Raw genomic sequence first — 24,256 nt, forward strand, 5'->3', positions numbered from 1 at the left:
TATTATTTATCCACTTAAAAATTGAGAAAACGTATTGTAGGATGGAGGTCTACGTAGAGGTAGAGCTCTTACTCCAGATGGAGGTGAACAGAAGAAACGGGGCTGATGTTCTTATGTGTATTTGTTACATGGTTAATAAGATTCAGAACTGTGTTATGAATCACTGACTGACTGACTTTACCACGCCCCATGGTTTTTTTATTGGCCGTATTCATTTGTACTTCATGTCTCCATGGCGGGAATGGAGTTAATGTACTCTGGGACATTGCACCGGATATGTCATCCGATTTCGTAGTTGAGTTAACGTCATAAGTGCAATACTGTTGGTCTTGCAGAATATAATGTACCGTATCCAATAGAAAATGCTGAGTTGCTTCTTGGGTCGTTCAGGTAAAATCATTTGGCGCCTGTGTGCGTCATCGATCTGTGGACGTTGTCCCCCACATATCTACTTATTTAATGAATCAGATTGTATTTACAAATGAAACTATATATCTGTTCTGTTTTTCACAATTCACTGCAATCAAAGCATTTTTCATTCCACGCGATGGCATTTTTCTTTATTGCGTCATGACTGATAATCCATATTAGAGTATAATTAACGGCAATTGTGGCAATTACCTATGAATCGTAATGCCATTGACTATGCCCTTTTAACATGTCTATTCAATTTGACATTATTGTATCAAGGGCGTTTTTTCATGTGTCAATAGTGTTAAAGAATCTTCTAATGTGAGAAATGAACAATTAATTAAAATTTAATTTTAGTTTGTATCAACTTAAACTTATAATAGCTGTTGGGAATTTGCTTTCTTAAGTGTTACTATCAATTTATTATCTTTTTCTATCTATTAAACAGTTTTGTCTTGTTATATGAGGTATATCCAGAATGTTAGTTCCGTTCGACAGTTCAAAGAAAACAAGTGCATATTCAGAAAAATCTTTAGACCTTCGATTATTTTTCTACATAACTACCACCATTTTGTGTGACACTATCATAACACAAGCACAAGCTTTCTATTCCCTCTTCATAAAAGGGGAAGCCCACTCTGTTCGTTGCCATGCACATTATCACGACCTTCTTACCTAATCACATCACATGTTCTCCGGTCACCTCACAGATCTGTTGATGAATGCGGACTGGTTTATTGTTCTTTACATTAAGGAAACGAATTGCAGATCTTATCCTACAAGCGGCGGAATATAAAATTGTATTCGGCATTTCAAACAAGCACCACGAAGCATACGAAACAGTCAGCGAACTGATAATGGCGTCAACTCCTTCTAATAGGTCAGGGTATGATGGCAAGATGGCAGGAAATACGAACGGAACTTTCTTTCTGAATTTACCTCGTATCTTATTTTATTAATATTATGCGTTTTGAGTTTGCAAATACTGGTTTTCACCTCTGTAGTGTAGTGATTGGCGCTTGGCTACCACGCATGAGGTTCCGGGGTTTGATTTCTAGCTTGAAACATTTTTAAACTTTAATTCAATATCTGTTTTGTTTAGCTACTATTTTTATAAAATGTCAGCAGGTAAGAAAGTTATTTAAAAAATAAACATGCATCATTATACCAGCTACTGGGTGCAGATTAAAGAAGGAAATTTGTATAAATATGGCCATTTTTGTAAGTTCACAGTGCAATTTTAATAATCGTAAATCAAGATCGTATTTTCAAAATTACAATATAAAACAATTGATAGCTTCTTGTCTCAGTATCTAAGCGAGTATGGTCAGATCGTGTATGCATAAAGAAAGTATAGAAGTGTATGGTGTTGCTTGTCAAAAATCTTCTATTGAATTTATTCATAAAAAGGATATGGTAATGCCATCTATGGAGGATTGGTGTAAATATTTTGAAGAAAAATGTAGATTTCTTTGAGTTTTAACAATTTTAACATTTTTATCTGTAAAAACTTACTCTTTTAGCGGTTAAAATGAGAGAGATTGCAATATACCAACTTTAAAAGACATATGGCTTCAATGTTCCCGCTTTAAGACAAAATGTTAATAAGTAATGTAATGTTAAATGTTAATGTTAAAGTTTTTTAAGGTATAGTCTCCTTACGAAGAGCACAAGGACTGAGTTCAAAGCTTAAAAATATAGTTCTATTCAATATGTTTTATATGCATTGCAAAATATATATTTCAATGCATACATTATCAAAAATTTTCATTACAATTTGAATGTGAAAAATTGTAAAATTAATATACCCGGTAATTAAAGTAAAAGGAAGCTATCCTCTCTGAACTTTGTTTCAGTAACATGGAAGTTGTCGTTATCCGAAGAGATACGGTTGAGTAAAGACATTGCTCTTCCTACCGGCATTACCATTGGCAGGCTGGTTCTGCAAGCAGAAAAATAAAACAGCTTAAGCCGCCAAACATAATATTTCACGCTACATCTTATTTTACAATCTACAAACAAAAATGTTAAGTCATTTTAGGAAATATTTATAAATATTTTACCCTCAAAAAAAGATGCTATTGTTTAGTTTCAAAAGATTTAAAGCCACATTATAAGCTAACTGCAGTTGAGATATTTAAAACATCTGAAAATTTGAGTGGTATTGCTTTTTTTTCTTCTCCATTACAATAAAAAAAGAAAAGTTTATCTACAATTACAATAGTACAATTCTGTCCTGCCCCAGCTACGCGAATACTCTCAACTGCGCAAGATTTTACTGTAGTTCAAATGTGCAACACTAACACTGCAAAAATTGATAAACGACTATGTGAGCAATGGTGGGGTAAGCTGTTGTTTTGCAGAGATAACCTGCCTGCCTATCTCTAGAACAATGTCTTGGCTCATGCCATATCCTACAAATTTCTGGGACAATAGGTCCAAAGCTGGGTCAAGACAATATTGTGTGAATTGACATTAAGATTATTATGTACACAGATAATTAAAACGGGTCACATAATACTCTTCTTTTTGATGTTTCTTTACGTTTTGATGCTCTTTCTTCAGGAATCCATCCGGAGGTTGTCTCGTGATGACGGAAACCGGTTCCTTGGACCGGGCGAAGGCCGCTCTGGAGAGAAGGAAACACAAGACCAGTGTCGGTGCTATGAGTAACTTGGGAGCGCTGGCTTCGGTGGGACCAGAGACTGATCCGCAGGTAAAGAGTTATAATAATTGTTATTTGCTGGCAAAAATGCAATTACGATCATCAACGTAGAGGGGGTTACAAAAAAAATGCCATTGTCCATGATCACTGTTTTTGGGAAGACCTACAAAACCGTTAGCAAAAAGACAATTTCTTTGAAATTCAATTGAACTCAAAATGATTTGTATTTTCGATTCTTGTTATACCACACAAGTTGCACTTTGAACATAAAAGTAATAGTATTTTCCGTACTGGTTTTTGATTTAACACATCGATCCATAAAAAAATACCCAGGGACCAGGCGCATTCTGTCCATACATACTGTGGATGCGGCGCATGCCTTGAAAATTGGAAATCAGTTTATGTACATTGAAATTAACATTTTTTTTTTTTAATGTACAAAAAATATTCTCCTTATACTAAGGGGGACACTCACCTTATACTGGGGTTCAACACATTATTGTTCGAATTCTTCCCGTGGGCAGACTCGCTTTGAATCATCAACCATCAGGTTTGAACTGGGTTCTTGTCACTTCAATTCAAAGATTCAAAGCTTTCTATTGCGATCATTTGAAAATATTATCAGCGAATGGTCGGCGATGTGGAAATCAAAAAAGGTATTCTCACCCACGGTGGAGTTGCTACATTTTGATCAGAGTTCAGAAGATAAATTTACATTTTAATATAGCAGCCTTCATTGTAAATGTGACGCAACCATCGACAAAGAACTTTTTAGTGAAAACAATTCCGACAATTTAAACCATGTTTTCAGCGTACATAATATTAATAGAGTAAAAATTTTAATACGTGACAGGTTGACAATTTAATCACTTAGTTTTAAAGACCATAACCAAACCGGACATAATTTTAATTTTAGTTCAGAAAATGTCAAGATTCTAATTGCCCGAAAACGAAGAACCTAAAAAATATCATCATTTCCTTTCTGCATCTAATGCCCCATAGGGCACTGCATTGGTACGCCGATCACAGTGTATCTTGATCATTTTTGTTACACGAAAATAAGATCTAAAAAAGTACTTAAACTAACGAAACAGTTGATGAAAGCATATTCCCCTATTATTCTAACATCCTATTCATCGTAACATAAAATGGACGTTTATAAAATAGGTTGTTTCTAGTCAGTCTTACCTTCTTCTATTCTTTAAATGCTATCTCCTCTGCGGGGAAGTTGGCTTAACAATCATGCGATACTCTTTGCGCACCACTACCTCAAATTTCGGAGCCAGGAAACCCTTTGACGACCTTAGGAAGCCTATGATCGTTTTCACCTTTCGGATTTGTAATGATTTATTTTTTTCAGGGCGGACACACGGTATCCGGAAGAGTAGAAAACACCCGAGTGAATCCGGGTTCTCTAATAGACGAACTCATCAAAGCAACTAACCTGGAACAGGTTGAAGATAGTGCAGAAAGTAAGTTGGGAAATGCCTAATAGCCAGATACTTTAAGGACTTGGGCTTGGAGAAGGAGATTTAGCAGTAGATGTGTAAGCACCCACCCCCTCAGTAACCTGGCTCTTCAAAGACCGGGGTTTGGAGGGCCGGAATTAATGTACAGGGATCCTTCACAATATATTGACATAGGTCGCAGGAAGTTGTTTGGCACCGACGCCCATTCAAAAGAATAAGATGTGAAATGTGACATTCTCGGGAATATCTGATTACAAATTATCCTCATGAAGCTTTTCTCTGTAGGATGATTGAGACGGGTTGTGGTCCCGTGAGTATTTGGAACTTACTTTCAAAAAAGTTACATGATACTTGATGTTTTTACTTCTAACGGAGCAACGTGCTTGTGTTTAGAGGTACTTCAATAGATGATCTTTTTCAGGCTTGAATTTCTCTCATCATTTTTTCTTTAAAAGCCTTAATAAACGGTTAAAAAATAATTGTTTCTAAATTTATTGCAACAGAGAGGGAAAACATTTTTCAGAAGGGAATATGAAAGTCTACGTGGCTGCTTTAAGTGGCCACTTTAAATACCTAGACTTCCATATGCCTTTCTTACAAAGGTATTCCCTCTCTGTATATCTTAACTCCCTAGGTAGTGTAATCTAGCCTGTACAAATATTATTTGTTTAACCCTAGCTTTCTAACCTTATTTTTGAGTAACGGTGTAACTAACCCTTCATCTGTACATTTAGTTTTATTTTTGTGTTAAAATAATTTTGAAATTAACCTACACGGTACAGCTACTGCGCGTAGAAACAGTGTGTTCACCACAAATAGCTCTTTTGCACCGCTTTTAGAAGTATTTCGTCATGCGACGTTTTTTGTCAGGTCAAAGCTGCAAATTTTTCGTTTACTCGGTATTTCTGGACTAGTGCCTTCTTGACAATCTTCAATTATATAAATTGTACATGTAAATACATGATAAAAATAAAAATGAAAAATGATAAAAAGTTACACAACTACTAACCCTTCGTCTGTCAGATGACGACTACGTAATATATCCCAATCCAATTAGCGCGCATCCGCAATAAATGTGTGCGGGTGACTAATTTCACTATTTAGGAAGGTACTAGAAGTGAGAGGGGGAACTTACCGAAACAACAAAAGTTCGGGTTTCCCGTAGTCTACTATACGAATGGTTACTAATCTAGAGTTAAAAAAGATGTCCATTATTTAGAATTTATATTTACTGCTTTTAATGCTCCTATCACCATCATCTGTGCACTTCAGTATGGAGAGTAAATTTGTCTGTCACCCACATCCATATATACACATTGTACAATTGTATCTTTTCTTTTTCCAGCTTCCGGTCTGCAGTTGTTTATCGCCAAAGATGGCACCGCCGCAATCGGCAGTCGTCAGATTAAATCCCAAATGTCCCAGGGGCTTCCCGCCTTCAAGCAAGTTGTAATGGAGGCCGTGGACGACAGGTAGCCTAGCTGGCAGCCCTAGACCACTTATTACAAATTACTACTACTGTTACATAATATTATTACAATGCTGAGGGGGGCGGGGGCGGAGGTGAGGCGCAGCCCTGGACTGTATTATCTGTAATTGAGCATTGAGTTGAGTGAATGAATGTATTGCCCTGGATGTTTTGAACATTGTCAATCGGGTGACATCTGTTGAAATTTATCGAAAGCTTTTTAAAATATTTAGTTAGAAAAAAAATCAATAGATGGCAGAGTTTCAATAGGACTTGCTTTTTGTATTAAATTTACGATTCAACGTTTCATTCAACGTAACCACGCATTGCTCTGGGGAACTGTGATTGTGCGAGATAAAAACACGTCTGACCAAATATTTAACATAGAACAAGTTTTATTCCAGATTATTCTGTGCCTCATTTTTTTATTATTATTTCCCTTTCCGCACTTCAGCCTATTTACGCTGATGTGTACAGAGAGCTTGGGAGCTTTATAGATTTACAACTCGTCGTTATATCTAATTCACGGACCCAGGATTTTAAGTAGCACTCGCTTCTCAAAGATGTCCAGTATCTCACCAGACTTTGCTGTCAGTGTCCACGCCTCACACCCATACGATGCCATCGTTCTGATGATAGTTTTGTATAGGATGATTTTTGTCTTTCTATGGACACTTGGTCACTGAGAGAACAATGCTTTGTTACCTGTTGTTATTTCTCTTTTTATTTCTATACTGCTATCACTGTCTTTATTGATAGTGGAGCCCAGGTATACAAAGTCTTCTCCAACTTCAAAATTGTATTTTCATCCAACATAACATAAATTTGACAAGTACGATTCATATTTCTGGCTTGCTTCATTCCTTTTTTGCTTAGGATTGTAAACGGTGCCAAATGCAGACAAGCTAATGATACAACCAGCGAATAGTTAATATTTAGTCTCAGTGCAATTAGAAATACTCTAGTCATTGTAGACACTTACTGCGAGAGAGTTCTCTATAGCACGAGATATTTTTTCACTGTCTACACGAAAACAAAAAGAATGTTCAACACATGTACACATCAATGTTCCCAAAGCAGTTTTTTTTAACTAAAAGTTGAAGATATTTAACAAAACTATATTCCTAAGATTTGTATGTAACGTCCATTTATACATAGTACATGTTTAATTGTAGATACTTCAAATTAAAATTGCAACAAATCATGGGTCGAAATATATAAAAAAGTGACGGGTAAGCTATGACACAAAGACATTTCGGCTGACACGCATCGTTTACAGACGATCTTCGCCAAAGAACGAGCGATGTGCTTTCGTCGTTTACTAGACTTGCTTCGTTTCTCTTTCATTTACTAAGCTGAAAAAATAATCAATATTCCTAGATGTGTCACAGCACCCGAATCAATAAAAAGAATCATTTTCTTTCTTATTTCAATGAGAGTTTCATTTATTGTTCAACAGATGTCACCAATTTATTTTTGTATTATATGCTTTTGTGTGATTCTTAAATTAGGTAGTTTAATTTCAAATTGATTGAAGAATACATTCTAATTATGTATTGCGTTTTATTTTGGCAGTGTCGATGACTCACTTTGTAAGTTTTTTTTTATAGTTGTATTCATATGTTGGTGCAAATTGTGTATTAAATACGAACTCAGTTTCTTTCCTATAGCTTTTTGATGTTTTTTAAATCAGTGATAAGACTTGAACCATGTTCTGTAATCTTCCAAAGTATTTTCTATAACCTTCCATATTGCTATAACCTTCCATAGCGCACGTTGATGCTCACAAAGAGGAAGTTTAGTGTCTCTTATTTTATTTTTTATTCTATTTAATTCTATATGCTGAAAGTTTATTTTTGTGTGTTACTTTGAAGGCGCGGCATTTTTTTGAAATTTCGTTTAGTGTCCCGGCTGAAACTTGATTTTGTGATGTCATTGGTTCTCTTCGTGAGGATATGTTCGATGCAATATATGGATATGTTGGCGATGTTTCAAAACAAATATCTGTAAAAATTAATCGGCTATAGACAGACAGAAACTGACAGTAACATTAGGTTTAACTGTCAATATGCATCGCTAGCTTCATTAATGAAATTTGATTGACAAATAACACAAAATTATAATAGACATGTTACGATCGAGATTTTTTGTGAAAATTCTTGTTAGAAGTTCATTGTAATTTATTGTAGAAATAAAAGACGAATGATACTATATCCACAAATTTGGAATATCCAGTGACCAGTTTCATCGCATTTGTGACATCTTCGAGACTGTTACCTTTGTTATAAAATTAAATATTTTTTTACAATAAAGATTAATTATGTTAATTAACTTTTTAAAACAGTAAAAAAAAAATTTTTGCTACTTATTTAATAAAAGCATAAAAAAATATTTTTTCATTTATAATTTTAAATTCCGACAAATGGTCCATTGCATTGGCCACGCCCCTAATACATTACGATTCGTGTAAATTTCGAACTTTTCTTGTGACCGTTTAAATTGAAATCACGAATCTTGAGGTCACAATTAACAAGGCCAAATATGTCGCATTTTTGTAGTGACATATTTTTTAATAATTTATTTTTTAAGTTACGTAAGAAAACATTTCTCCCCAATATCCGTATTGATTTTGAACATACAATATTTTTTTTTAAATCCATTTCGTATATTTTTATCGGTATTTGTAGTATGTGATATTTCCCTATTGTAGTTTGATTGAATTATTTTTGACTTAAAAACCTTTTTACAAAGTTTTACTGGGTAAATACAGGAGTTTACATACTCTTTTTATATAAATACATTTAATTTCATATTAAAGATACCTGTCTCAGAGATGTTGCAAAAGCGATGAAAAATCACTCATCTTTTATTTCTATATTGAAAATGTTACAGATAATTATTGTGATTGGAAAATATATTAGTGTAAAACAGACAACTGTTGATGAGAACAAATTATGCGCCTTTAAAATATGTAAATGTTTTTAAATGAAAAATTTCAGAGAAGTTTTGCCACATAATTGAATCTTTATAAAATCTTATATTTACAACATTACTTCCACATTGTGAAGAAATGGGCGCTGCTCTGTTGAGCAAAACATTTTCACTACAAAAAGTAATAACTAATTACATACCTATAATCGTCAGTGAAAACACAATTTGGGCCCCAATGTAGAAATTTAAACAATGACATACATTTAATTATCTCCTTTAGCCATTTATAATATGTACACATTGCCAGATCGTCTTTATCATGTTCCATATGCTTTTATCGAACTGAAATTTGTAACGAGACGAAAAATTCCATTATATTTGTATGAATTATATACAAAACAATGTTTCAAAACCAGACATCGACGGTAAAAAGGCCAAGTGACTGATGTGCCATGAAATGATTTTTTCAAGAGGGTTGTTTTTTTTTTTCAACCTCTTTGTGATTATGGCTGTACCGTGTACGTCTCAAATAATTCATGCATAAGACATGACAATGCCATCTATGGATGATTAGTGTAAATATTTCCAATGTACGTTTCCTTAATTTTTAACGAAACTGCAGCAACTGCTTTTTCTCTATAAAATGCTCCCTCGGGGTTAATGAAAAATGAGCAAAACTATTTTATTTTAAATCAGTTCCAAAACAAAGTATTGTAGGTAAGACAAGTGTTATGTAAAATTATTGAGGTTATGTACGATAAACACCTAAAACAATTTCTAATGTTGATCCAAACAACGTTTAGTAAAAATAAACTCAATTTCGTGATATAAATCAGTTGATTTTATGTATGAATGTCGTACATGAGGGCTTTTGATGTATGTGTCGCCGCCAAATTGTTAAATCAACCACTCAATTGGACGGCGTGATTAAATGCCGGCATTCAACTGAATAGCTAGGCCGTAAGTTTAATAAATTAAAATAGCGCCACGTTCGACGCGTCGGCTGGTCGAAAGCTAGCCCTTTGGAAATGGCTGAACCAAAAGCTGCCAGGCTAAATTGGATTTATTCAAGTAAAAAAACATTTTTTTATTATTATTGTTTAATAATCCAACCTCACCTAACTTCACGTAACAAAATAAATTAAAAAAATAAAACAATTATTATTTTTATATTATAGTCTAAGAGGCTAAGCGACGTTCAGCCCTTTCATTAAACGTCCATTGGCCGTTAAATTAAATGTCAGCATTTAATGAATAGTCTAACCGTTCAATTGAGTGGCTGATTTATTTATTTGGCGGCGACATATACACCAAAATTCACATCCGATATTCATGGGTGTTGGCTCATACAACGCAGCTTAAAACTCTGAGAGGATTGGTACATGTATCTCAACTTCAGCTATAGTGTGGTGTCAGTCACTTAGCAATTTTACCATCGATTTGAAAATTAATTAAGTCATAATAATTTTCAGTGTAATAAAAAACTTGCAAAATGCTTATGAATCTGAATGTCATGTTTCAACCTCTTTAATAATCTTTGTGCATTTACATTTAAAATCTACACAACAAATATTAGTTTCTGTTTCATAAATTGCCTCTAAAGATGTTTAGTGTTATCAAATTTGTATAATTAATGTTTTTAAAATTTATGGCTTCCCGTTGAAAAATTTTCAACATAATTAGCCGTCCATTTGAGCTTATTCTGATTTAAAATCACCCCGCCCGATGCCATTTAAATTTATTAAAATGCTACTTAAATAATATTTAAAAATTATTCTTTCGTGGTTAGAATTTTATATGGAAGCGTTCATTCCTTGAAAGTTTATTTGCTCGGTTTAAATAAATGTCTTTTGAAATATTTGAACATCTCGATAAAGCATTTTAAACAAAAAAATAGTTTTTCTGTCCGTCTTAAAGAAGACATTTTATTAATATTTAAATAATATTACTGGCCATCAGTAACATTTCCATAGTAGCTTATTTTCTTTGGACTCGTCCAGCTATGAATTAAGGTGTGAATTAAAATTTTAAGTTCAAATATGTATCTCGGAATAGCATTTTTTGAGTTGTAATAGTCTTGTTGGGTGTGCGATATATTACATCATACATTCTATTTTTATTAATGTGTAAATATGAATTTCTTGTGAATTTAATTTTTAAACTGTAATAGTGACAATATATTTCATGACTTTAATGAGCCATCAGCGTTTATAATTTTTTTTTAATGTTTCTATTATGTACCTTAAATAAAAAACCACAGATTTCCATTATGTCACTTTTATCACTGATAATTTAAAAAAAATAACAATCACAATTATCGTTTCGATGTTTCAAAAATAGATTATAGAATATTTATTATCTTATGTACTTTCAATTTGAATTTATAATTTGGATTTTACCATACACTGTATTGATTCAGATATGAAATGTGTTAGGGCGGTTTAAAAAAAGTTTGTATACGATACCAGAACTCCATTGAAAAAGAAATGTAACAAAATTCAAATATAAATAAGCAATAAATAACGTTGAAAAAAAAAAACATTCCTTTACAAAACTACAATTCACTTGCCAATGAATTCATGATCAGCTTAACCTTTCCCTTACTGTCCTAAAAACACCCGCGCGTTACGGTGCTGTGTAGTCACTACACATAAAAAAAAAAAAGAGATTTATAAAGGGAAAATGGAATATTTATAGGGAATTGCTTTAACTAACCATAATTTAATTCAAAGATGATAATATTTCAAATCTAACTCTTGAAAACATGAAAAAATCATTGGGTATCGCTAACGACTCGGGCAAACGTGCACCCGCGCCAACTTCCCGAGAGCTACTGAATAGCTAGTACTGGAGTAGTCCAGGAGGTGACAGTCACGTAGGTGACTGGACATGTAGTGGACGTGTAACGCCAGGTGTTATTGGTATACTGTGCGTATACTTTTGATGATATTTGTAATTTACCCCCGATTTCCGATAAAATGCTTTTTTGTGCCTAATAAGTACTTATTATTTAATAACAAATTATTTCAGTCGATACGTAAATGTGTAATGGAGGAATACTGAAAATCTAAACCCAATATTGATTATATTTATAAAGATATTATAGTTATTAGACGCAATTTGTACTAGCTACACATCACCGCGCACCGGGGAGGGAGGGTTAAACTAATGCCAAATGAATTTTTTTAACTTGAAATTTTCAGTCTGTTTTGGAATCTGTTTTCTGACGCAGTCACTGCCCAAATTTCTGTAACTGGCACAACATTAGCAATCGTTAATTTCAAATGCCGGCTTAATATTACGTCTGGCGTTGCCAAGTATAGAATAACGATCTCCCTACAGTTAAATATTTATAAATTTACCACAGTATAGTGGTAACAAAGTAAGAACTTCCACTTTCATTGAAATGATGGGACAGAATATTTTATGGTTTTTCCATTTATTTATTAAACATATTGCAACTTATTGGATATTATTGGAAAATAGACGTATATCTTACGCGTTGAAACTTTATTGTTTTCCAACAACTTAAAAATCGCATTACTAGAACAATTATTTGCCTGTATTTTACATTTTTACTTTTGGAAGTACTATTATTAGACAAAATATCAACAATAAAATTAAACATCATTAATTTTACGCCAATTCAGATGAAGAAATATATAAACGTCGATAATTATTAAATAATAAAGTCATTGGACAGCAATAAAACCGCATGTACAAACTTTTTTGAAACCGCCTATTAACTTGTAAACCCGCAAAAATACTCTTCTTCCAAAATTATTTATGTAACTTTCTTCCTTATCCATTGCGCTACAATAATTGATGGCAATTTGTTGTTTTCTTAGTTAGAAATTTAATAATTTATTATTTCTTGTGCTCGAATCTTTTACAATACAATTTCTTGTGAAAAATTTAATGCTGAAATGTTGTTTTTGCAAAACAATGGAAAATCCTTTAAATGATTTTCTCTCATTATACATTTTTCACATTGTGTTATTGATTCATTGTACAATTTATTCTCGACACATTCGTGGCTATGCCTGCTACAGCAGTCAAAATTGTATCACTCATTTAGGAAATGACAGTTATATTTGTTAGTCCAAAAGACATCGACGAGACTTATATGGTAGGAGGAGATAATATCTCTAATAGATCCCTATAAAAACCAGTCAGCATCAAAAGTGTCCCAGTATGTTAGTCAAATAAAATTTACTTCAAACGATCAACTACTACGGTCCACTTCAAAGCGAAATATTTTTAAAAATGAGAATGTCAGGTTGTGTCCATATTAGTGGTCCCTATGAAAAAAAAAATGTCCGCGAATGTGTGAATCATATTTGAAATATATGTAATTAAATCAACATATATTGTAAGATTACACATCGACGAACATACGAATAACACATGTTTCGTGATCTTTGTTTATTTATTATCAGTTTGAGACCCAATGTTGATTTAAGTTTAAAATATTAAAAAAATAATCAAAAATTTTAAAATAAATCCTTTTATTATACGTATATCCATAGGAATTCATTTAAGTCTGAAAGGATTTAAAAAATCCTTCTAAATTCAGCACCTCAAACATCACACCCCCCTGTCAAGGGTGCCATAAGTAAAGAAAACTGTTTTGATTGAAGTATTATGACATTTAATAGAATTTGGAATATAGTGCACTGTGCCAAACTGCCATAACTAAAAAGTTTTATCCATAATCTTTAATAATTTGTTAAGACTGCCGTGGTACGAAATGTGGCAGTCATAACATATAAATTAAGTGTCAAAATTGACAATTAAAGATATTTTTTGATTGTATGTATAATTCTGTGAATTGAGTAAATTGTTTTACATTGATATGTGGTCAAAAATTGCAAATGTCGAAAACTCCAACGCTGTTTTTCTTAATTTGATGCATTTAGACTGTGGCACTCAAGATGGGTTGGTGGTATGAGCACATAATATTTCTTTAAAATAAAATACTTGCGTGCTTTAATATTTAAAACTCATTTGCTTCCAAAAATATACATAAATTTTCTCAAAGATAATTGTGAGAGATTCGAGCTAGTGTGTGCATCATTTTTAGTGGAGTGTGTGCGTGAGCGAGATTATTTTGTAAATAAAGTGATAAAATTCACACCAAACATTTAGTATGTGGTTGTTATATTATGTATGTATAATTAATATAAGTATTATTTGTGTAAACTTGTTTACGACTAAGTAGTCCATTATAATATTGTAATTATTTATTACAAAGTGACAATAATCACACGGAGGCTTGCAATGTTTGCCTGAAGCGTTTAGGTTTCATCTATGTAGGAATATTTATAAACTTTTAGTTTATTTTCTGTTTTGTTTTTCCTATTTCTGTTATTTTTTGAGATGTCGCTTTATTATTTAAATTGGTGAAAACTGCACATGTTTCGTCTAATACTCTTGCTTGAAATCAATCTGCTAATATGTGTATTCAAATGTAAAATGAACTTTCTGAATAAAAATGGTGGATAGGTTTCCTTGTATAAAAATCAACGAGGAAGTTCAGTGCTACGAAAATTTGGATATAAAAAATGTTTTTTACACGCGGTAAAAATAAGGGCATTTAATTTAGTACTTTAAACTACAGCTTGCCCGCCACATACCGCACACCGCATCTGAGGACATTAGTCTCCTTGGCGGTGCCCGCATACACGGAAAAGTTGCTCGTTGCCGAACGAGAAAAGCTGTCCGAAGGAGCTCTCTGTAATCTGGTAGCCTTAGCATCTTTGTGCTGAAAGAAAGTAATCCAGAAGTACATTATATGCACTTATTGGATTGAGAAAAGAGGGAAGTGAATAAGTACTTTGAAATACATCACAAGTTCTTCCTAATCAATCAAGGGTAGTTTTGTGATAGATTTCCGGTTTACGGGAAGCCAACTCACTAATCGGCACAACTCACCAACGAGAACTTGCGAGGTCACATGCGGAGTCATTACATTTAAAATTGTAGCACTGAAAAAAAAGCATGCGTAAAAGTTTTTTTTTTCCATTAACATATATAAAAAAACACCGTAGAACTGCCTCATTTACAATTTTAAAAAAATTAATGATTGTTGTGTTTATATCTTAAGTTTATTTTTAAAAAGTACTCTATTTTTGGAAATTTAAAAAAAAAAAATATTCATTCCTCAATATCAATACCGTCCCTCTCAAAGTAATCACCATCTGATATAATGCACTTTTTCCCAATCCTCAAAACATGGTACCAACTTTAGTATGGTCTTCAGTTCTGTCATTCTGTCCTTATCTCCTCTATAGTCGCGAAACATGGTCCTTTCATGGTCCTCTTCATCTTTGGAAACAAGAAAAAGTCACAGGGGGCTGAGTCCGGAGACTGGGGCCAATGCCCATTAATATGTGGTCTGGTTTTTTTGTCAAAAAGTCGCCAACTGGTATAATTTTGAAAAGTTGCCAATCACACCAAGACTCAAATTTGGATTTATAAAATCATTTTTTAGAAAGTTCATCGCATAACACCGCATAATTTTTTTAAATGTATGTATTGTGGTAAATTGTTTTTAAATGTTCATTCCATGACCGAAATTTCTTAAACAAGGTATTAGATGGAATATATGCAGCTATGTGCCAAATGTTACAAAGATATTCATTTTATTATATTGTTTGATACAATAGTTTAAAAAATACTTTCTTTGAGATTTTGTATATAGAACATGTACATTTTTCTGTAGTAAAAATAATTACAAGTAAGAATTGTGTTTTATTTTTAAAATGTATGTCTTATTCTATTGTTTATGCAAGTTCAATACCGCGGAAGCACCATTTGTCAAAATGTTTAGAAGGGACAAAAAATCTTGCGATTTATATTAGAAAATCAATTTTTTCTACGCATACGAAGTTGATTGTGGCGTATTTGCTGAATTGCTTTTACGCAAATCGAGTATGTCTCATCAGCTTTAGGGATACATTTGGTATCACACGCCTCTTTAGTGGGAATGATTAATTTGTGGTATTGAATTCAATCGAGCAAGCACTCTATTGGTCAATTTCGAAACTTAAATGCACCAATTAATGCGGCTTGTCCCATTCAACTGAAAGCACCAAAAAAACATAAATTTTTTTTTTGCTCATATGCAGTATTGAACTTACATAGATGATAATCATCATACCCCTGTTTACACACCAGGGGATGGATAGTGCACTATATTGTTCCACCAAACGCAGCGAATTTTAGCTGTAGATGCAGGGAGCTCCTACACCAGTTCTCTAATGACAGGAGAAAACAATGCTATGCTTCGATGTGTATTTTTAACTTTTTTATTTATTTATTTAACTTTTTGTACACAATTTTAATTGTACATTGGCGGGTTTATTGCCAAATGGCAATTTCTTCCAACCAACCAATTAAATAAAAGTTTTATTTTTATAATTTATGTTAAAACATTTTTAAGAGAAAATAAAATAAAAAAAGCTAGAGATATATAAAAATAGAAATAAATGTATTTGTATATAAATTACCTTAAATCACCAATGGGAAAAATGAAAAAAGAAGAAAGAGGAAAGAAGGAGAGATTAAGGAAGAGAAAGGAGATGTTTCTTCAGACTTAATTTAAACAGAGATAATGTAGTAACATCCATTCATGGTGGATGGGAGATGATTCCACAGTCGAGCCGCATGGACACTATATGAGTAAGAGAAGAAAGAGGAATTGCAGATGGGTATTAGGAGAGTGCCTTCAGAATTAGAACGAAGATTATTGCATATTGAAAAATAAACAATTTGGTTATGTAGCGTTAAAGTAACGGGCGATAACTAAATTAAACTGATCGAATCTATAACATTTCTTAGCCGAACTTACTGAACTACCGGTACCTGAGGGTGCTGCTGCTTTAATAAGTAGTCCATAGTGTTCTTTTTACTTCAAACCAAGGTCATCTTCTATTTCCCCTACACTCTGCAATCGACATCCATCAGTATTTTGGATGTTTTGATTATTTTGTTATTTACAAGCAGGAATGAGGAACTTCAGCCCTTCGGGAAATTGGATACAAAAAATGTTTTCTGACGTGGGGTAAAAATTAGAGCATTAAATTGTACTGCAAAGTTTTTTGCAAATGTACAGAAAAAATAATAAAAAATATTTTGATAAAAACGCACTACTTTAAATGACGTCACTGGTTCATGTGAATCAACCTATGATCTGAGAGCTATGGAAGATTTCCGGTCTGCTTGTCGCTTCTGGACCAATGCGAAGAACTGAATGAGAATAAGCGGAAATGAACCTCTGACGTTACACGCGGAGTTATTTCAGAAAGACAAAACTTTGAAAAATCGTAGCGCCGATAATACGATGTATAAAAATTTAAAAAAAAAATTGACTTAGTTTAACAGTCTATTAACAAATAAAATTTATAAAAAAAAACACTGAACTTCCTCATTAACAGGACGTACAAAAACAGTAGCATGATTCACCTTCTGCACTGTCCTTAAGATGATAGTAGGTCAGACGCAGTGGTCGTTGGTTTCCAAGTAAGTCCCACAGTTACATGAAGGTAAGATGATCAGATTTTTACGCTTCGGGTACAACGAAATATTTCAATATCGATATATGACAACCCCGTCAAATAATTAAATCAGTCACGCAACAGAACGGCCGGGGTTTTCACTAAATGCCAACATTCAGCGGAATGGCTAGGCCGTTTGTTAATTAAATGAGAGAACTCATCATTCAACGTGTTGGCTGGTTGAAAGCTAGCCCTTTGGAAACGGCCGAACCAAAAGCCACCAGGGGTGGTATTCTGGATCTCCTCTACCCTCTAGAGAGTGATTAATTTGAAGATTTTATTTTTTTTAATGCGACGACACTGCTTCATATAATAGCCACACTGATGATTAAAGATTAAACGTCCAATGGTGTATAAAACTTCTTCAAAAATTGAAATAAAACTAATACGGTTTGGTCAATTCAACCTAATTAAATGTTTTGGGTGATGCTTAAGGTCGCATTAATGTTCTAAATGAAAATCATGTTTGATTTCACGTGTTCATAATTATTACTGTGGCCATATATGAAGCAAAAATAAGCCCCATGGAAAAAATAAATATCCCCAAATTAACTACTCTCTAAGGCAGTGGTCGGCAAGCCGCGTGCAGCTCTTTAGCCACTCGAATGCGGCTCGGCGCAAGTTACACATTTTGTTCAAATTGTTTAGTCTACAGGTTCTATAGAAGAACTCCTAGGACTATTGTCTTTTGAATTATTGAGGATATTGCAAATACTGAAATCGAATGCATGGAGAAGCATCATATTAAACTTGATGAAATTATTTCAATTTCAACATATGGAGCTAAGACCGAAGTGAGAACGGTTTTTTTTTCTATTTTCGTAGCAAAAGTTAATCGCAAGATGCTTTTTGACCATTGCGTCATTCATCAAGAGGTGAAAAATTTCAAATGTCATACATTTGGTGATCACAATTGTCGTTAAATCTCCTTTATATCGCTCATTTAGAGGATATTAACTCAATAACAGAGAGTAAATATGGACATCTTTACTGCATAATAAGGTTCGTTGGCTTTGAAGAGGAAACAGTTTAAGGAAAAGAAATTTGGCTCTCAAAAGAAATCTTTATCGTCGTAATGCAGATCTTCGGCTTTTTTTATTAATGAGTTTGCCGACCACTGCTCTAGGGGATAGAGAATATTCTTATTTGCAGGTTAGGTTAGGTTAGGTTTGATTTAAGTTTAACAATAAAAAAAAGTTTTTCACTTAACTTAATTAGTTAGGTTGGGGATTAATTATTAAGTTTAATTCAATTAATTAAGGATTAACCGCTTATGGGAGCTCGGGTTAAGTTCACTGGAAGAGTGGAGGCAGCGTGGTGACTTGATTGAAACATTCAAAATCTTAACTGAGCAATATAATGTACCCAAGTTGAAATCAATGTTCACCATGAAACTAAACACTACTTCCTTCTCATCCAACCCCAGGAAGAACTTCCTGACAAACTGAGTTGTGGAGAAATGGAATGGCCTTCCCGAGAAAGTGATTGATTAGTGCTAGTTCAGTGAATGTTAACTAGATGCACACAGCAATGTATAATGTTTAATAACCATGTACACTTGGAATGCATCACGCATCAGCTTAATAGCTGCTAGTGTATTATTAATAATTATAATAATTAAGTTAAATAAAAACAGATACAATTACACACAAGTATCATACAAAATTACTAATTTCTGAAGTTCTTATTGTCTTCTGTAAAGTGTTTATTTATTGACTCTCATTGTATTCAAATTAAGGCGACGATATATGAGATACGAAATGAAGGAAAGACATGATGAAGGTGCTAGTTCTGTTTCCCACATAGAACCGTATTCTTAGTCTGTCCGGACACAGAATAATAATACAAAATTGTACAACTCTACGAGGCCTGCTAAAGTATTTGTTGACCTACTAGTGACATTGTTTCTCTGTGATCGGAATACATCACGACAGAATGTGTAGTTGCTATGAATCGGTTTAGCAATTCTATTATTTTGACAATTGATTCATAAATTATTCAACAGATGTGACCACTGAATCAAACGTAATAAACATAAGGTCAACTTTCACTTTCAATCTTGATTATTGGAATTGTTTTTTTATTGCTAAAATATTAAACCGGGTTGTGGTCTCCTAGTCGGTCAGCGCGTTTGCCTGCCATGCAAGAGGTCTCGGGTTCAATTTCCGACATGGTTGATATGAAATGTTTATTTAAAAGGGTGTTTTTACACTAAAAATATTTCACAATCATAATCCTCGGACTGGTACCGGAAGCGTGAGACTGATCATTCTTACCTTCATGTGACAAAGTTGATCTGCATAAGTTGCGATTGGTGTACCAATGCAGTACCCTATGCACCATTAGGTGCGGAAAGGGAATGATGATGATGATGGTCTCGTAGTATTGTTGCAGACTCACAGATAAAAGTTCCGAGTAGGTGCGTAGATCTTTATGGTCACTGTTGTAATGTGAGTACTGTGAACACATAGTTTACTCTAGCTGCAGTTGCTTGTAGTATATTTTTTGCCGACGCATACAGTTTCAAGAAGCAAAATAAATTATATTTGGGAAAAGCATTAACTGTATCTATGTAATTTTTTTATAGTATATATTTTTATATCACAACTGTTGTTTTTCCTAAATAATAAAAAAAAAAAATTAATCTATGAAACAGCAACTGTTACAGCTTCTCTTAAATAACTATAGTTCCTAAAATGTAAGATGATTAGAATGACAGTTGTCAGAAAAACTGACGACATAACTTTGTAGTAACGTTTAAGGAGTGATTTATATTGACACACGAAAAATTATTCGTATTTGGTAAGTTAATTTATTTTTTTAATACAATTCTTGACATATAAATCAACATAAATATATAAAATCAGCTTTAAAAATAAAATAAACCTAATTATTAATGGAGTTCTTACAAGGTTACATCATTTTGCAAAAACATTAGAGATGTTACAAATTGATCAATGTAAATTGATCAAATAAAAAAATAATTCGTTTGATAATGTTCACGAAAAAAGTATAAATGTCTTATTTTTGGTAAATAATTGTATTCAACACACTATAATAGGCTTGTTTTTGCGTTTTTTTTTAATCAATTTTCGGAAATAGAGTTTCATGATTGCATGAAATAACTGATAAAATCGATTTGATTAGTGATCAGTAATTTCCCATCACTAATGAAATTAGTTTGACAGCTGTCATTCTAATCAAGCTATATTTTAAGCACTATAATATGCCAATCTCTAGTCCATATGAATAGAAGGAATAAGAAAAGAGTCTGCGAATGTGTTTAACTTATTTTGGGAAAGATAAACCTTCATCATTATCACTTCCCTTGCCACACCCAGTGGTGCATAGGGCACTGCATTTATAAACCAAATGTAGTGTAGTTTAAACATCTGTTACATGAAGGTGTAAGGTGATCAGTACACAAACAATGAAGTACTGCAGTTTGGTGGGAAAGCAAATTCCCACGCGGATGTGGGGCGCGAAATAGCGAGGGGCGAAGCCCTAGGGCTAGAGCGGAGTGGACTGTAATTAAATTTGATGAAAATAAGTGAGTATCTTCGATATGCGGTTTTATTTTATTTTCCATACATATTACATAGAATACATACATAGGATTACATCGAATTTTAAATTCAAAAATACACTTTAAAAAAATACATCTTAAAATTAAGCCATAATATAAATTGGAAAAAAGCCCACAAAGACTTCAGCATCTGAGCGTGGGCCATTCCTTTTTTAATAAGTAATAAGTTTATAAGCATATAAATATAGTATGACATGACCATGAAAAGAAAAGAAAAGAAAAGAAAAAGAAAAATCAATCTGTTCATCAATGATATAAAAAATGTTTTTTTACTTCATCGATTTGGCCGTTGCCAATGACACTAAAATTCTCAAACAGATTGACAGCCCTTCCGATTGTTCACTATTACAATTTGACTTATTGTCTTTTAGCACCTGGTGCTCATCCAATAATCTACATCTCAACTTAAGTAAGTGCAAGGTTATGAGATTTTTTCGTCTGGAAAATCAAATCATATACGACTACTCACTGAAAGATGAAATATTATCATCTGTGTCTAGTATATGAGATTTGGGTATTATACTTGACACTAAACTTTCTTTTACAATTCATATTGAACATGTTATATATATATAAATCCTTATACATAAATCCTTAAAACTTCTTGGGTTTATTAACAGAAGCACAGCTGACTTCAAAAATATCAATACCCTTAAAACTCTCTTATGTTCCCTAGTTCGCCCGCACCTAGAGTATTCCTCTGTTATCTGGTCTCCATATTATGATGTTCACATCAAGAATATTGAATCAGTTCAACATCGATTTTTGAGAAAGATAGGCTGGAGGTTGGGCTTATCCAGAGACCTATATAAGCATAATGAGTTAGAAACTACCATGAATATATCTTCTCTTCAAGACCGTCGAAATAAGTCCGACCTTATAGTCCTATTTAAAATTCTCAACTCACTCTTTGATGCGCCTGAACAGTAGTTCAGGCGCATCAAAGAGTGAGTATTTAATTTTATTGAGCTCAGTAGAGCTCAATAAAATTAAATATCCCAACTAGAAACCTCAGACAAAACTTACTCTTTCATACCGATAACCATAGAACTAACTATGGTTTTCATTCCCCTATGCTTAGAATTCTTAGGTCTGCCAACATACCAGTCTTGATTTCTTTGATAACAAGTTGTCTTCTTTCAAACGATCACTGAATCAAATTAAATTTTAAACACCTCTCTCCCGCTTCCACTCCCACAAAGTCTACAATAAACCATTGAGTCTTTCTAATTTTATTATGATAATTTTCTATATATAAATGTGTCCATAAAAATGCCCATTGGGCGTTTATATAAATAAATAAAAAATAAAATAAATAAATAAAAGAAAAAGAAAATTAACATATGCTGATATTACGAAAACAGTGCATTTTATTTTTTATTTTAATTTTTAAAAAGGTGTCTAAATAAATCATCTTTTTTCTAAATTAAGGAAAGTATAATCATTATCTCTTGAATCATTCAAAATAGGCACATCAATCTTATCTATTCCATAATACTTATGATTATTTGATTACGTACATAGCTGTCACTGACTCAGGCAAAGTTTACATTAAGTAAACAGAACATTCACTCGGGTAAGTGTACATAACTACATAGACACAGAGTCAACAAAATTATTGCGTGTTCAAAAAATACTATCATATAAATATAGTATTTTCTACGTGTCAGCTTAAAACATAATCTGCGTCGGGAAATTCTACTAAAAAGAACGGTTACCACATTACAACCGAGACAGAGAACCTTTTCATCAAGAGGAAGTTCAGTGCTATGGGAAAATGGATATAAAAAGGTTTTCTTACATGCGGTTAAAAAAAAAATGTGTGGAAAAATTAAAAATGGTTTTAATAAAAATAAACTTCTTTTAAACGTCACAGGTTCAGGTGAATAATAAACAATCAATCATGCTGAAAATATGCAGTACCATGGAATAAACTCTCTTCAAAATCGAAGAATAATGTTAGACCAGTTATTTTTATACAAATTAATAAATAATGAAATTGATTCTCCTAACCTACTTGTAAGACTTCCTCGGATCGTCATCGGCTGAGTGACACTGTATAACATTCACCATTTATATTGTACTTGTTGGTAGTAAAAAATGTATTCTAAAGTGGATGTTCCCACACTCCGCATTTTAAAAATAAATGGCACAGAAATTTCTTTCATGACTTCCGTCGAAAACTTAGGTATTATCATACATAAGCATTTAGGGTGGCACAATCAGGTTAACGAAGTTAGTTGTAAACTTAAAGCAGTTTGCACTCACTTAAAAGACTGCAGAATTTCTTGCCAATCAATGTTAAGCAAACATTAGTCCAGAGCTTTCTTCTCCCACTCCTTGATTATGCAGATGTCTGTTACCCAGATGCTAATTCTGAACTGCTTGATAAGTTGGAACGATTGCAGAATGTTTGTATACGTTATATCTTTGATCTTCGCAAATTTGACCACATAACCGAATACCGCACACAACTACACTGGCTCAGTATCAGGTAAAAAGAAACATTCACATTCTATCACTTCTTCACAATATTTCAAATAATCTCACATCGGCCGTTTATCTGAGAGAGCACTTTCAACCTCTATCACAACATGGACTATCTCTTCGTTCTAGTAACGAGAGAACTCTTAATACCCTTTCATCGCTCTAATTTTCTTATCTCCTCTTTCACAGTAGTAGCTCCTTAAGTGGAATAATCTTCCCACTAATGTTAGAGACGCCCCTTCTTTATTTACATTTAAATCAAGATTGAAATGTCACTATCTAAATGTTTGTCTTATTCTTTTCTCCTTTTTCTTTCCCTCCCATCCCCTCTCTACTCCTCTCTTTATAGTATAGTGTAATTTTTTTGTTATTTTTTTTTGCATAAAATTATAAGATTCTGCATAATTACCTAGAATATGTCCATGTGGTGAAAAATCAGGCGAGAGTGTAAATCTTAGTCTAGTATAATCGATAAGATTAAGAAAGGGTCTCTGAGATGGTTTGGTCACGTAGAACAAATGGAAGACGAAAGAATAGTATAACAAGTATATATATATACGGCGGCCTCCGTGGTGTAGTGGTCAAGATGCTTGACTCACACACGAAAGGTTCCGGGTTCGATTCCCGGTGAGAACACAAAAATTAAAATGTAATTTTTCTCAAGCCTGGGTGTTCTGTGAT

General features: G+C 33.2%; 1 protein-coding gene and 1 long non-coding RNA gene across 4 annotated transcripts in view; one reads left to right on the top strand and one right to left on the bottom strand.

Annotated features, from left to right (window-relative positions):
* Positions 1–7,053, top strand: part of LOC148282993 (uncharacterized) — a 155,657-nt gene extending 148,604 nt beyond the window's left edge. For all 3 annotated transcript variants that reach the window (XM_088224177.1, XM_088224178.1, XM_088224179.1), the window contains 3 exons: positions 2,977–3,127; positions 4,437–4,548; positions 5,891–7,053. In XM_088224177.1, coding sequence (XP_088080303.1) covers positions 2,977–3,127; positions 4,437–4,548; positions 5,891–6,021 — 394 coding nt within the window. In that variant the 3' untranslated portion in view covers positions 6,022–7,053. The remainder of the gene's footprint in view (positions 1–2,976; positions 3,128–4,436; positions 4,549–5,890) is intronic.
* Positions 7,054–9,142: 2,089 nt separating this feature from the next.
* Positions 9,143–21,455, bottom strand: LOC148282995 (uncharacterized). The gene is made up of 2 exons (XR_015821954.1): positions 21,362–21,455; positions 9,143–9,286 (listed from the first exon to the last, which is right to left on the bottom strand). It is a non-coding gene; the product is annotated as an uncharacterized LOC148282995 (long non-coding RNA).
* Between the last annotated feature and the right edge of the window lie 2,801 nt (positions 21,456–24,256).

Source organism: Micrasema longulum, unplaced genomic scaffold (genome assembly GCF_059751315.1).
Source record: "Micrasema longulum isolate JH-2025_06_02 unplaced genomic scaffold, ASM5975131v1 h1tg000271l, whole genome shotgun sequence".
Lineage (NCBI taxonomy): Eukaryota > Metazoa > Arthropoda > Insecta > Trichoptera > Brachycentridae > Micrasema > Micrasema longulum.